Raw genomic sequence first — 12687 nt, 5'->3', positions numbered from 1 at the left:
GTGGTCGCTTTCTGTCCATATTCAGCGCTCTCGCTCGACGAGAGCTCCACACTTGAACAAGACCTTCACTGTCACCGAAAGCAAACGAACAAGCGCTTCCCAAATCCCAGAGGAGCGACCGTCTCTTGTCTAGAGAAGAGGCAGCAGGGAAAGTGGTTTCTTCGATTCTGAAGTGCAGATACAAGCGGTAAAACGAAATCGAATTGTGTGGTATTTCAAATCCCTCTATTGCCGTTTAAAGCAAATGAGCAGTGTGCCTTAGTGTTTGCCATGCTTCGTCTGCCGACCTGTAGCTTGTTCTGTCAAGCTCGGAAGGAGTCGACACTCCGATAAAGTTCCGTTTTCTCTTCAAGACTCTACAGGTTCATTCGATGCATCTTCCCATCCACGAAAACCGAACAGGTTGTCTGTTCTTCCCGATGGTGTCGACTAAGTGGGAGAGTCCGGTTTCAAAGAACAAGAGAGAGCTCCTTTGACTTCCACGATCAGTTCAGCGTGGAGACGGACATGGGGGCAAGCCACAAACAAGAAGCACAAACCACATAACAAGACGGGTTTGTGCTTGAATGGCAATCGTCGCGTTCGCGACGCGTTCCTTTCAGTCACAAGAGAAGGCTTGGAATGTATCCTGCCTCAGTGAAGCGGCGTCTTCGACTCCAGCAAAAAACGACGCGAAAATGCCTTTGAACGAGAGCAACGCAGAAACAGTTGAAGACAAGGAGAGTACAAAAACAGAAATAAGCAATCGCCAGCCCAGGAAGGTCAGAACATCTTTGTACACAAGGATGGTGTATTGCAAAATTAAGACTCGACCACCTTTCTTTGAAACAAGCGTCCCGAAACGAGCCCTGCGACGGAAGTGAAAATGGAAGAGCGACATGGCACACGTTTGCTGACTTTTTAGGAGTGCACTGTTTTCTCCACCGTCGAGAGAGTTCAGGACACGGACAGAAGGAATAAGGTTTCCATCCATGTGTGACGATGAGATATCTCTTGTTAGCGCTTGATTCCAGCTTTCGCTGCCCACGGGGATAGGTCGGGAACGAGAGTCTGACTTCTCTTTTCTTATTTGCTTCTTTGGCCTTGACAGATCCTTCGTCGCCACAAAACTCGATACACACACCATCACCCATCTAAACACGCAACCTTACCTACAAGACACAGATTTATGTATACAAGCGTCTACATCTATACACACAGTGACCACAGATACAGTGAAAGTCAGATATATATATATATATATATATATATATAAAGATATCTATATCTATATATATATATATATATATAGCTATATATAGATATATATAGATATATGAGAGGGTAGTGGTGACAGAGTGTGTTGGTCAAGATCAGCGACAGAGAACTTTGGCTTGCTTGTTGGACGAGATCTACACAAGCCAGCGCGAGAGATTGTCTAGATTTCCCTTTCTGGATTTCTCGATGTCTGGCCTCTCCAAAACGGTTCTTTCCCTCGAGTCTTTTCATGTTCGGGTCTGCGGTTGCTCGTCCCGTTCCACTTCTCTACGCGACTGGCGCTATGCTGTTTTCAGGATTAACAGTGACAATATGTTTCTGTTTTCCTGTTTCGCTTGTCTCTTTCGTTTCCCCCTCTTCCTTTCCAGAATGTGTTTTGAGAAGCTTCACCAGTGTCCACGTCTTTGCATTTTCTTTGCTTTCTTTTGAGGGATCTCAGTTACGCGCTTCGATCCTTTCTCCGCCTTCTTCTCTCTTGGTTGCCATCGATTCTCCCGTCGTGGCTTTCACTGCCACGCAGCGCTGTCCGCCATGTTGTCGGCGTCGATGGCGATCCCTTCTGTGATGGCATAGAGCAACTTTTCGCGGAGAATTTCTTTTCTGGAGTAGCAAGGGAGTTCAATCTGGAGAACGTGACAAGGAGAATGCGGGAAGGAGCAATGTACTTGGGCGGAACTCTCGAGAATTTCAGACGGCGTGTGTCGACAAACAAACTGGCGAGAATCGTTGAAACATCAAGCATTCGGCCAGTCTAGTATCGGCAGCTCTCCCACGCCTCACGACGCGCAAAAGAAAGACGCGAAAGTGAGCAACAAGGGTGCCGAAGACAAGAACCTCTTGGCATTTCTGACTGACAAGGTGGCAACGACAGACGTTGGACACCCTCGCCGCTTTTTCCGCGTACCTGGAAGAAGCAGGTGTGCGACGCAGGCAGCTGGAGGTCTTCTGGTCGAGCAGCGAATGGCACAGGCGTTCGCCGTTCACCACTCCCTGCGAGTCGAGATTCGCCTTCTTCCCTGAAGCGCACAGATCGTGAATCGTCCATCCCCGAGGAAGACGAAGCGTTCGCCGACAAGCCTTCTGCTCGCCGCAGCTCTCCCTCTTGGACGTGAAGCGTGTCTGGGGAGGCGGTGTGAAGCGCGACACTCTGCGATTCAACTTGGGGAGAAGTGAGGGACGAAGCATCAGAAGACGCCGGCGGGGAAATCGCCTGCGGTGGGAAATCGACGCCTTCTGTCGGCGCTGCAGCTGTCCGTCCTGTCGTGTGTTTTCTCGCAACTTCCATGTCTTGCTCCCAGGCAGCCCTCGCCGGCGGCAGGCGAGATCGCCCCCAGACAAATCGCAGAAACTTCTGACGTTCGCGGGTCGAAAATGAAAAGAGAACTTCCCAAAACCAGATGATGACTGGGTCGGTAGGCTGCAGCACGCCACAGAGACACAAACGGAGGAGGCCCAGCTTCGACAGCAGACATGAGGCGTCTGTTTCACATGAAGGACGGTCTCCAGCGTCGACATCTGCGAGGCGAGCTCACGACCGAGCACCGGTAAAACGCAAGAGAAAAAAGGGAGAAAAACAGACAGATATTAGGCCAAAAGGAGGTAGAGACCACTGCGACCTGCCATTGAGTCGCCGAGGACCTGCTTCGACAGACAATGAAAGCGGCTGCACTTGAGAAGAAATGGACGTGAAGTATAGGAGAAAAAGGGTATGCGGGCACGGCACATTTGCCTTTTTTTGCCTTTCCCTTTCTCACTCCCTTGTACTTTTCTGGGAACACTTCATGTAAAGAATAACAGAGAACGGTTCCTCGTTCCGTGATGTGGTTTCTTCGATTCACAGTCCAACCTGCTCTCATTGCTTCACGTTCACTCGTTCCCCTTCTTCTGCGTTGTCTTCTGCTCCACGGGCTGACCGGGTCTACGTATTATCTAACGACAGAGAAGAGCGAGAAATCGCTTTTCGAGAAGCACTCCTCTAGAGACACGCGCCTTCAAGAGGGTGACTTCTTCTTCTGTTTCGTAAACGCGTTTCTGTAGGGAAGGTGAAAATCAGTATGAAAACGACTGCTTGGTTCTCAGAAGGCGTCCTTTCTTCAGGAACCAGGACTGTCTAGCATCTTGTCTCTTGGCACAAAGGAGTGGCACAGTTCTTGAGAACGCTCTTGCTCGCGTTGACAGAAACGTCGCCTCCTTTCGGCACACAGATTCGACCTTCCCCGCCATTTAGGTTCAGAAAACGTCGGCGGAGAAGTCCCGCTTCCTCGTCAGAAGATAGAAAATAAGTCGACACCAGTTTGGGAGCTTTTTCGATGAAGGAACGGCGTGCGAAGGGCATTGGCCGGAGGCTCGGAGGCTCCTCGAAAAAAGAGGCCTTTTAATTGCTTGGCTGCTGCCGTAAGTCCACAGGGGAAACCAGAGTCCGTGGGCTCACCAGACACACCTGAAACGATTGTAAGAAACTGACTGCGCTCAAACCCAACTCTTCACTACGGCGTCAAGGGACTTCAGAACTCAGCCGACACCCCCGCTCGTCGGATGCACCGACAAAGTCACCTAACAGCCTCAGAAGACGTCTCGTCGTACCAGGAAGCCGGTGTAGCGCGTATGCGCCTTGAGCAGATCGAGGTCGATCTCAGCAGAACCACAGACCATGCGCTCCATCTCGGAGGGGCAAAGCAAATTCACGAACTGGAGGGGAATGACGTCTCCAATCCCTTTTCGGATCTCCGCCACCTGCGAGAGGAGAGAAGAACCTCAGAAAACGAAATGATCGCCTTGGCGTCCCTCTGTACTCTCTTGCGTTCATGTGCCGGTCCCTGTATGACACTCTCTACGCTTCTCTCCTTCGCTATCCTTCACGTTCCACCTGCGAGTCTCACCTTTGGTTGTCCACCTCTTCTCCCTCTCGTTCGTTCCTCATCTTTTTCACTGCCAAGCTTGTGTTCACCTCCTGTTTGCTCCTTGTGTTTCGCTTCATCCCACTGCGTCCTCTTTCGTTCGCCTTCCTTCCTCTTTAGTCCTTTTTCTCTCTCCTTCTGCATCTCTCTCTTACGTCTGTGTTCTCTGCTTTCGTTCACCCTTTTCCCCCGGCTTTTCGTCTCTTTATATCACCCCCGTCGTGGTTTTGCACCGCCTTCTCATGTGCATCTCTTTTTCCCTCGAGTTCGCTCCCTGGAAAGGTCTTTGCGCGTCGCTCTCGGCGTCGCCTCCCACACAGCTTTCGCCGCCCCCGCGATTCCAGGTTTTTCGCCTCCTGTGTCTTGCCTTCGGAGCGAACTCTTCCACAAGCCGCGAAGACTCGGCTAGTATTTTCCATGCTTAAAAGACACCGACTCGGCGACGCGCCGCCCCGCTTCCAGCTTGTTGCCTAGGCCTTGACTGTTTTCCTCTCTACGTTCTTTGCGGCTATCCACGCGTGACACAGCGACTCTGTCACAGACGCACTCGCATGGCATACGCGGGTGCGCTTCACAGACGTCAAAACACAAAACCGATTGAGCTAAGAAGCGGCCGATCCACTTTGAGCGTGGGTGGCGGACCTGTTCTCTGCTTTCTTCGAGGCGACAAGCGACCGTTCGTCGTGCATAGTCTGCGCGTTCCTCCCATCGCACAGGGAGATCTTTGCCTCCGACTCGCAGCTCCTCTACGCGGCCATCTGAAAGGGTTGTGTGCCAAAACAAGGGAAATTCTTCGGTGAAGCGCTCAGGCGCCCCCTGCGAGCTGTGAAGCTGACAAACCTGAAAGTGAAATGAGACGAGACAGCAGTGAAAAGAAAAGGCCTGAGGGATGAAGGTCGCGTGGCCGAACACAGTCCAAAGTGCGACAGTGATACGGTGTCTGCAAGACGGGGGATTCTGCACTTCCCACAGGCGGCCGGGTGGAGAGGATTCTCGGGGGCCTCTCGAACACAGACTCTCGACGGAGTGCCCGCTCTCAGCACCGGGTGTGTGGTGGGGAGGAGACAAATGCGACAGCGTTTGCGTCGGCATCCTTCCGAGGTTCCCTGCTGCTTCGAAGCGCTTCGGGGATATCCAGGGCAGCACACAGTTTCCCCGCTTCCACCTTTCAATCTAGAGTGTCTCTGGCGGCGATACCCCCGTGTCTGTGAACAGGCATCTTTGCAAACTCGCTTGGAAAGCCGACGTGAGGGGACATGGGATTCACAGAGGCGTACCGTTTGAAGCATTTGCACGCAGAGAGCGTCGACGGCCTCCAGGTCTTGAGCTCCGACGCTCAGTCCGACGACAGGCTTCCAGAGCGCCCCCGAAAGGTTGAGGTCGAGGCAGAGGCGCCCGCGAACGGCCACCCCCATGAGGCGTCCAAGAAAGCGAAACATGGACAGGTGCGAGGGGGAGACGCACCGCGGCGATGGCACCCATCGGTCCTGAAAATCCGGAGAGACGGTCGACAGCAGAGCAGCAAAAACCGTTCGCAGCGCCGCGTGGGAAGGCAGAGAGCTCTGCGGACGGATGCAGTCAGGGCCAGCCGACGCGAAGTCCGGCAAGCACCACGAAACTGCCGAAGAGCAGCAGGAAGGAAGAGCAAGTCCGAGAGTGGAGCAGGCGCAGAGATATGAAACTGAGGGAGACTGATGCAGAGCCAAGAAGGTGGACAGAGAAAGAGAAACACGAACGACAAAAAGCTGGAACATACCGCAGAGACGCATAAACGGCATCAAGAAGTGATAGTCCCCTAAAGCGAGACGACAGAGACGTCCGAGGAAAGACACGCAACAGAGAGAGACCGGATGCTGGATCACCAGATGGAAACGCCAAACGAGCACTCCACACAACCACGCAGTTACCAAAGACCGGGAGGCGACAGAGCGTCACGTCGCTCGAGCCTGAAAGACAGGAAGACGCTTACTTGGTTGTCACCGAAGCCACGGCTGTTGGAGCACGGCATGAACAAGGGACTGAACGGCGACTGGAGTTCCTGAGCAATGTGGGCAAGAGAATCTCTGTAAATGCCTCCCGCATCGATCCCGCCTTCTCCATCGTACAACACATACCACGCCCGCCCATGCGACCTCAGACGCTTCGGCGATACGTCACTGAGCTGTCTGTACAGCTGACCGAAGACGGTGTGGAAGTCGCGCAGCCATGCGGCGTGAGTCGCGGGGGATCCTCCCTCCGGAGGGTCATCAGCACTGCGAGTGCAGTCGTCTTCTTGTCTTTCCCCCGAGACAGAAGAAGAGGTTGGGAACGAGGAAGAGGAGGAAGCGTAAGAGAAAGACGAGCGTTGGTGTGGAGAGGCAGTCCTGCCCTCAGCAGCCTTCAGCGCTTTCGCGCGGTTGATCACAACACGGATGCGGCCGTCGGCTGCTGCGTCTTCCGTCATGGAGAGCGAGAGATGGAAAATCCACTGCTTCAAGGTGTGAGGAAGGAGATAGCTGAGGAGAGAAAAAACATGAAAGGCAACGGAACCTCAAAGGGGGAGGGGAGTACAGGAAAGAGAAAACATGCGGCAGACAAAGGCGCCACCAAAGGAACATAGATGTGTCTGGCGCTCGTCGAATTCGTGCTTTTGATCTGTCGGAGGCTGGGAACGCAGACCGTTTCCTGAAATCGTGCGGTGGACACAGGAATTTGTCTGTCGATTATGCTACGAGTTCTCCTGTTCTCCCCCTTCTTCACTCTGACTGATTTTGCCTTCTTCTGCTTCAACTGTGGTACCTCTTCTTCTTTGTCTTGTTCTCCTCCTTCTTCTTCGTCTTCTTCTTCTTTTGCTACTACTTCTTCTACTTCTCGCTCTTCCCTTCACCGATTTTGCGGCTTCCTCCTTTTTTTCGCAGCTTCTTTCGCTTCTATGTCTGCGTTCCTCCTTGATTCCATGTGCCCTCTCCGCGGCTCACGTCTTACCGGAAGTTCGAGAGCAGAACTCCGAACTGCGAGGGCCAAGGGGCGAAGGCGGCAACGCAGTGGAGAGTGGAAAGCAGCAACTGCATCCAGGCTCTGGACAGCTGCAGAGCTGGCTCGAGGTAGATTGCGTCGAAGGAACCGGCTACCGAAGCTTCACGACAAATCTCGTCGCCTTCCCCCGCTTCGCTCCGTCTCCGTTCCCTCGACCCGGCCGAGAGCAGCTCGTAGAGCAGACCAGCCTGCTGTTCCACGAACGCAAGAGAGAACGTCTGCCGAAATGTCTGAATGCGATCGAAGTCTCCCAAGTCCGCGTGACGTTCCCCAGAGGAGGATGAGTTCGCAGACGCCGAGTCAGCGGTTCGCAAGGGCGCCAGAGGCCTCTCGGGAGAGAACGAAGCAGCTGGAGGCGACGGATAAGAAAGCGACAACAGACTCTCCGCCTCGCTTAGTTGGCCGTTCACACAGAGAACGATGTAGGCCCAAATGCGCTCGTTGAGGACCCATCGAGCACTCGGAATCGTCAGACACCAATCTGCCTCCGTGGCGGGATCGACAGACGCCCCAGCGCACTCTGAACAAATAACGCAAAAGAGACAGACACCTTTGAAGAAGCGCGAAAAGAAAGAGCGAAAGACATCTGAGAAGAAGCAAAAGGGGAGAGGCAACCACGTTGTGTGAAGAGGACGCGGACATGAATGGAGGATGAGAAGACTGTCAGGATGCGTCGACGCGAGAAAAAACTTGGAAGACACAGGAGGACGACGGAGACCACTCGCGTTGCCTGGGACTCAGGATAGTGGACCCCCGGCAGCACCGTACCTGAGTTATCTGGATTCGGGTGTTGAGCGCTTTGCAGTGGAACGCTCTTATTTTTCGTCGCTCCTGTTGTCACGCCTGCTTCTTCCCCTTTCGTTTCATTGTCTGCAGCATCGAGTCCTTCAAGTTCGTGTTCATCTCCTGATTCACGCAAGCGGTCTTCACCTTGTTCTCCACCTTCCTCTTCTTTCCTGGTGTCGCGTCCTGTGGTGCTGTACATGCCGGATCCAGGTTTCCCTAGTGTCGCCTTGCGCTCTCTGTCCTGCCGTTGCCACACGACAAGCAGCGGATCGACTCCGACAGCCCGGCGCAGACTCTCCCAGAGATCCCAGTTCCTTTCTCCTCTCCAAGACCGGCGAGATGAGTCAGAGGAACCTGTCGCCTCTTCGGAAGGATTCGTCTCTCTTGTGTTTCCATCCGAGCCTCCTGGAGTGACCCACACCCGCCGGGTCACGAGGCTCATGACGCCTGCCTCGAGGTCAGCTTCGTTAGCTCCCCAGAAAATGTCTCTGTCACGACGGCGGGAGGGAAAGGAGAGGACCTGATGAGGGTGACGTGAGCCTGGGGCCAGGTCTTCGTCGCCTCGATCACTGACTCCACTGCTCGCTCTCCCCAACGCGTCCTCGCCTTCTGCTCGCCTGTCTGCTTCTGGCGAATGGTGCGGCCCCAGGCTCCCAGCAGAAAGACACGCATGTCCCCCTGCCGAGCCGGTCAAAGAGGTGGACGCAGGGAAAGAAGAAGCAACAGATGCAGCAGACGACGGATGAGAAGAGAAGGACGAAGATGAAAGAAGAGGAGCAAAAAACGAAGACGGCTGAGAGGAAAACGAAGACGAAGAAGAAGAAGCAAGAGACGCAGCAAGGAATGGATCAGCAGAGAACAAAGAAGGGCAAAGAGAAGAAGAATCAGGAGGCGAGGAAGACAGAAGAAGAGATGAGGGCTGGGGAGAAACGGGAGGAGGAGACGGAGGATGAAGTGGAGGAGACGAAGGCTGGGAAGACAAAGAATGAAGGGGCGACGGGGAAAAAGAGGAACTGGCGCATGCGGCCAAAGGTGCGCTATGAGAGGTAGAAGAATAAGGCCGATGCGGCGGTGCGAGGGTCGTGGTCGCACGGACTGGCTCGGCAGGCGCATCGACAGCAGAGACCCGACGATTCAAGTGAACGCTCTCTGAAGGAGTAGACAAAAGAGAGCTGAAGTGTGCCTGCCTATCTCCTTCAGTATAATCAAGACTCCGCGCGCATCGCGAGACTCCATGAAGCGAGATATCGGAAGGAGAAGTTCGAGAAACCGCTTCGTTCTGGACCGCATGTGTCAGCCTTCTCAACTCTCTCTCTCGTCCATCGTCGCCCGATATCTGGTTGCTGGAACTTCCTGCCGAGGCTCTCCATCTTTGGCCTTCGCAAAACTCCAGGTACTCTCTCTCGAACTGCGTATCGCACGACTTTACAAGTTCCTTCACCTCATCCTGACTCAGCTCTCGGAAGTAGACCCTAAAGTCTGCAAGACATCCCCTCATGCCTATCCCTCGGCTCTTGAGTCCTCTTTCGCCGAGTGCGTCTGTCTCCTCGGTAACGTCGTTGTCGAAGCTCTCTTCAGGAACCAGTGGCCTCTGCTGCATGTGCCACCGACGCTGCAGTCCTCTTCGTCTTCGATTACCAAGAGACATGTTCCTTCCTGACTCTTGTCGTCTCCCAGTGTTGATCGCACGCGGTCCCTCGGCCTCGTCTCTGCCCTCTCCCTCGTCGTCTTCCCCCTCTCTTCCTTCCTCTCGCTCGCCTTCCCCCTCTCTTCCTCCCTGGCGCTCCCTTCCTGCTCGAGTTTGCCTCTCGGCGCCGCTGTCGTATTGATCTGAAGTTTCGTCTTCGCTCTCCTCTTCGGCCGCGAGCTCGTCGGATGGACCTACACAGGAGAGCGGTGGAAGCCAGAAGGGCAGCGGGCCGTAGCAGAGCGAACACCGTCCGGTGACAGCGCGTTTGGCGGCTTCCTTTCCGTCGACGAAGAGTTTGACCGAAGTCGGCGGCAGGCCGATAGAGACGGCGATGTGCGTCCAGAGTCTCGGTGTCACCGGCTGCTTGGACGACAAGGAGACTCGCAGGGTTTCGTAGTCCGTAAAAGTCGTCGTTTGGTGAGGCAGCTGGAGCTCGACCACCACGAGGTTCGACGGAGAGAGAAGCACGCGGAAACTCTCCGAAGTGGAGAACGGATACCCCCGCAGACACACGAGGCGCCAGTGCCGCGCCACCGGGTGGACCGTGCGAGGCTGAGAAGCTCGAGGCTTGCCTGGTTGTCCAGCGTTAATCTTGGACCGAGGAGCAGGCAGCAACGCCGACTGAGGCGACACTGGTTGCCCAGCAGACGGCGGAAGAGGCGAGGGCTGGCCGGGGCAATTTGAAGAAGGCTGTGATACGCCTGTGCGAGAGGGAGGTGGATGCGAGGCTGAGGCGGTCGATAGAGAGGAGAAACTCGAGGAGGAGCCGCAACTGTCTGCCAAGTCTGGAGATGGTGAGGCGAGTGTGGGTCGATGACGGCAATGCGGTTGTGGAATTAGAGCGTGGAAGGAGGCGGGAGGCAGAGAGAAAGAATGGGGAAGAGACGACGACGCCGAGGAGGAGGAGACAGCAGATGAAGAGGAGGGGGGACGAGAAGCTATAGAAAGAGAAGAGGAAGGAGGAGCCGAGAACGCGACAGAGGACGAAGACGTCTGAGACCCAGCAAGTCTCGAAGGATTGCCTCTTGACCACGATGGACTGTCTCTGGAGACACTTATCTCCCATGACGGCGCCGGCGACAGTGGAGAGAGTACCTCTGCTTCTTCTCGTCTCCGTCTGGTGCTGTGGCCTTCTTCTCGTGTCTCCCTTTCGTCTCCGCATGCAAGCGCCGAGTCTCTGTCCGACTGTGCGGTTGCCGGATCTGGCCCTCGAGGCCTGCGTGCCAAGCCCTGGCTGCATGCATTGTCCTCCGCTGTAGGTACACGGGAGGCGCGCGGGGGATGCGAAGAAACGGAGTGAGGGTCGGCAAGTCGCTCGGGTTGACAAGGGGAGAGTTGAGTGAGCGAGCCGCTCGAAGAGGTCCCGTCATCTCCGCTGGCTGCAAGAGCCCCTTCGGCTGCTCGTTGCCCTCCAGGCAATGGGCGAACGGAGGCGGGGAAAGGCGAAGAGACAGCTGAAAGGACTTCGCTTGACGGAAGGCGTTCTATGGACACAGGATCGAGATGAGAAGCCACTGGCGGCTCTGGGCTGGGTGTGGAGTCGAATCCAGAGTTCCAGCCTTTCTCACATGTGACGTCTCTCTCCCAGTCTCCCTCTCCTGGCCAGTCGCAACCGCGAGGGCACCTTGGCTTTTCTGTTTCAACCTCTTCCGACTCCGCTTCCTCTCCGTCGTCGAACAGCCAGAAGGAGAAGGAACAAGGTGCGCGCACATCAAGCGACGCAGAGACCAGTGGAGGGATGGTGAGTGGCTGTGGCGAACGCGGAAGAACGGATGCAGGGGGACAAACAGCACCCGTCGTAGAAGGCGCGGGGCGTTCATGCGCAGAGGAATCGAAAGGCAAAAAGGAAGCAGGTCCGGAGTTGACAGAGGGATACGTTCCAGCGACACTCCTCTCGCTTGCGCTCAGAGCGTGATCTTGGTTTCCTTCAAACGCCATCCTACGCAACGTTCCGTTCGACGCTACGCGGGGAAGGGGAACCTCACGTGCCTCTGTGCCCCTTTCTCTCGCTCCCTCAACATCCACTTCTGTCGTACATCTCCCCTGTTGATCGCTCTCAGTATTGCGTCCTACTGACGCTCTGTCTACCTCTGCCACTCTGCCTCCGTGTCTCTCTGTCTCTCCTGATGTATCTCGTTCTACCTCGCCTCCCCTCTCCCCTTCGGCCTCCCCTTCTGCTGCGCCTCCAGTCTGTCCGCTTGTCTCTTCCCCTCTTTCTGCGTCTCTCTGTGCATCTCTCTCTGTCCTTCTTTCTGCCTGCCTGTCTGCCCAGTGAGAGGACTGAATAGTTCCGAAAGAGGGCAGGCCGTGTGTGTGACGCGACGCTTCTGGGAACTCTCCCCACAGTCTCCTCGACGCATCCGCCTCTGCCATGAGCGGCCGAGAAACCTGGGGGGACGTTCGCCTTTCCTCAGAAATCGAGCTTCTGCCGACATCGCTGGAGACAAGGCGGGAGCGCGAGGAGGCCGGCCCACCTGCGCCAGGCTCAGGGCCGGGGGTGTTCGTACACTGCAGCGCCGGCAAGCCCCAGCTTCGCCGCCTTCCCCCACGGCGGCCTGGCAGATCTTGTCCGGATACACTGGAAGGTGGAGGCGAGGCAGGTGGGGAGGATGTTGAAGAAGCGAAGACAGATGAGTCGAAAGCAGGGGCAGCGCGCAGACGCCGAGAAAATGAAAAAAGGAAAGACGTAGACTCGGAAGAAGGCAAAGTCAAAGACGCAGGAGGTGGAGGAGAAATCCACGAAGATGAAGCAGACGGTACAGGTGGAGGGATGGCAGAATCAGAATAAGACGTAGAAGAACAAAGGGAAGAAGACGAGACAGAACACGACGAAGTGGAAGAGGAAGATGACGGCGAGGACGGCGATGATGGCGAAGAAGACGGAGAGGCAGCGGATGTCGCAGAAAAGGAGACTTCCGCAGAGGAAGAAGAAAACGAAAGCGGCGCAGAAAAGGACAGACAAGAGGAGGCGCAGAAGGAGAAACGGTTGGAAGGCTGGGCACGTGAGCTTGCCTGAACGCACAGGGCAGGCGGAGTCGAAAA

General features: G+C 55.4%; 1 protein-coding gene across 1 annotated transcript; it reads right to left on the bottom strand.

Moving 5' to 3' along the window:
* Positions 1 to 1519: 1519 nt before the first annotated feature.
* TGME49_270580 (HECT-domain (ubiquitin-transferase) domain-containing protein) lies at positions 1520 to 11583 on the bottom strand (the record flags this gene model as incomplete). Its single annotated transcript, XM_018781580.1, has 8 exons — positions 1520 to 1880; positions 2162 to 2674; positions 3841 to 3990; positions 4797 to 4994; positions 5432 to 5641; positions 6124 to 6649; positions 7119 to 7689; positions 7938 to 11583. The coding sequence occupies 8 exons, from the start codon at positions 11581 to 11583 to the stop codon at positions 1764 to 1766; spliced, it is 5931 nt and encodes a 1976-aa protein (XP_018636616.1). The 3' UTR covers positions 1520 to 1763.
* Between the last annotated feature and the right edge of the window lie 1104 nt (positions 11584 to 12687).

Source organism: Toxoplasma gondii, chromosome VIII (genome assembly GCF_000006565.2).
Source record: "Toxoplasma gondii ME49 chromosome VIII, whole genome shotgun sequence".
NCBI classification, from domain to species: domain Eukaryota; phylum Apicomplexa; class Conoidasida; order Eucoccidiorida; family Sarcocystidae; genus Toxoplasma; species Toxoplasma gondii.
The sequence above is the reverse complement of the archived record's forward strand: the minus strand, read 5'-3'. Positions and strand labels throughout refer to the sequence as shown.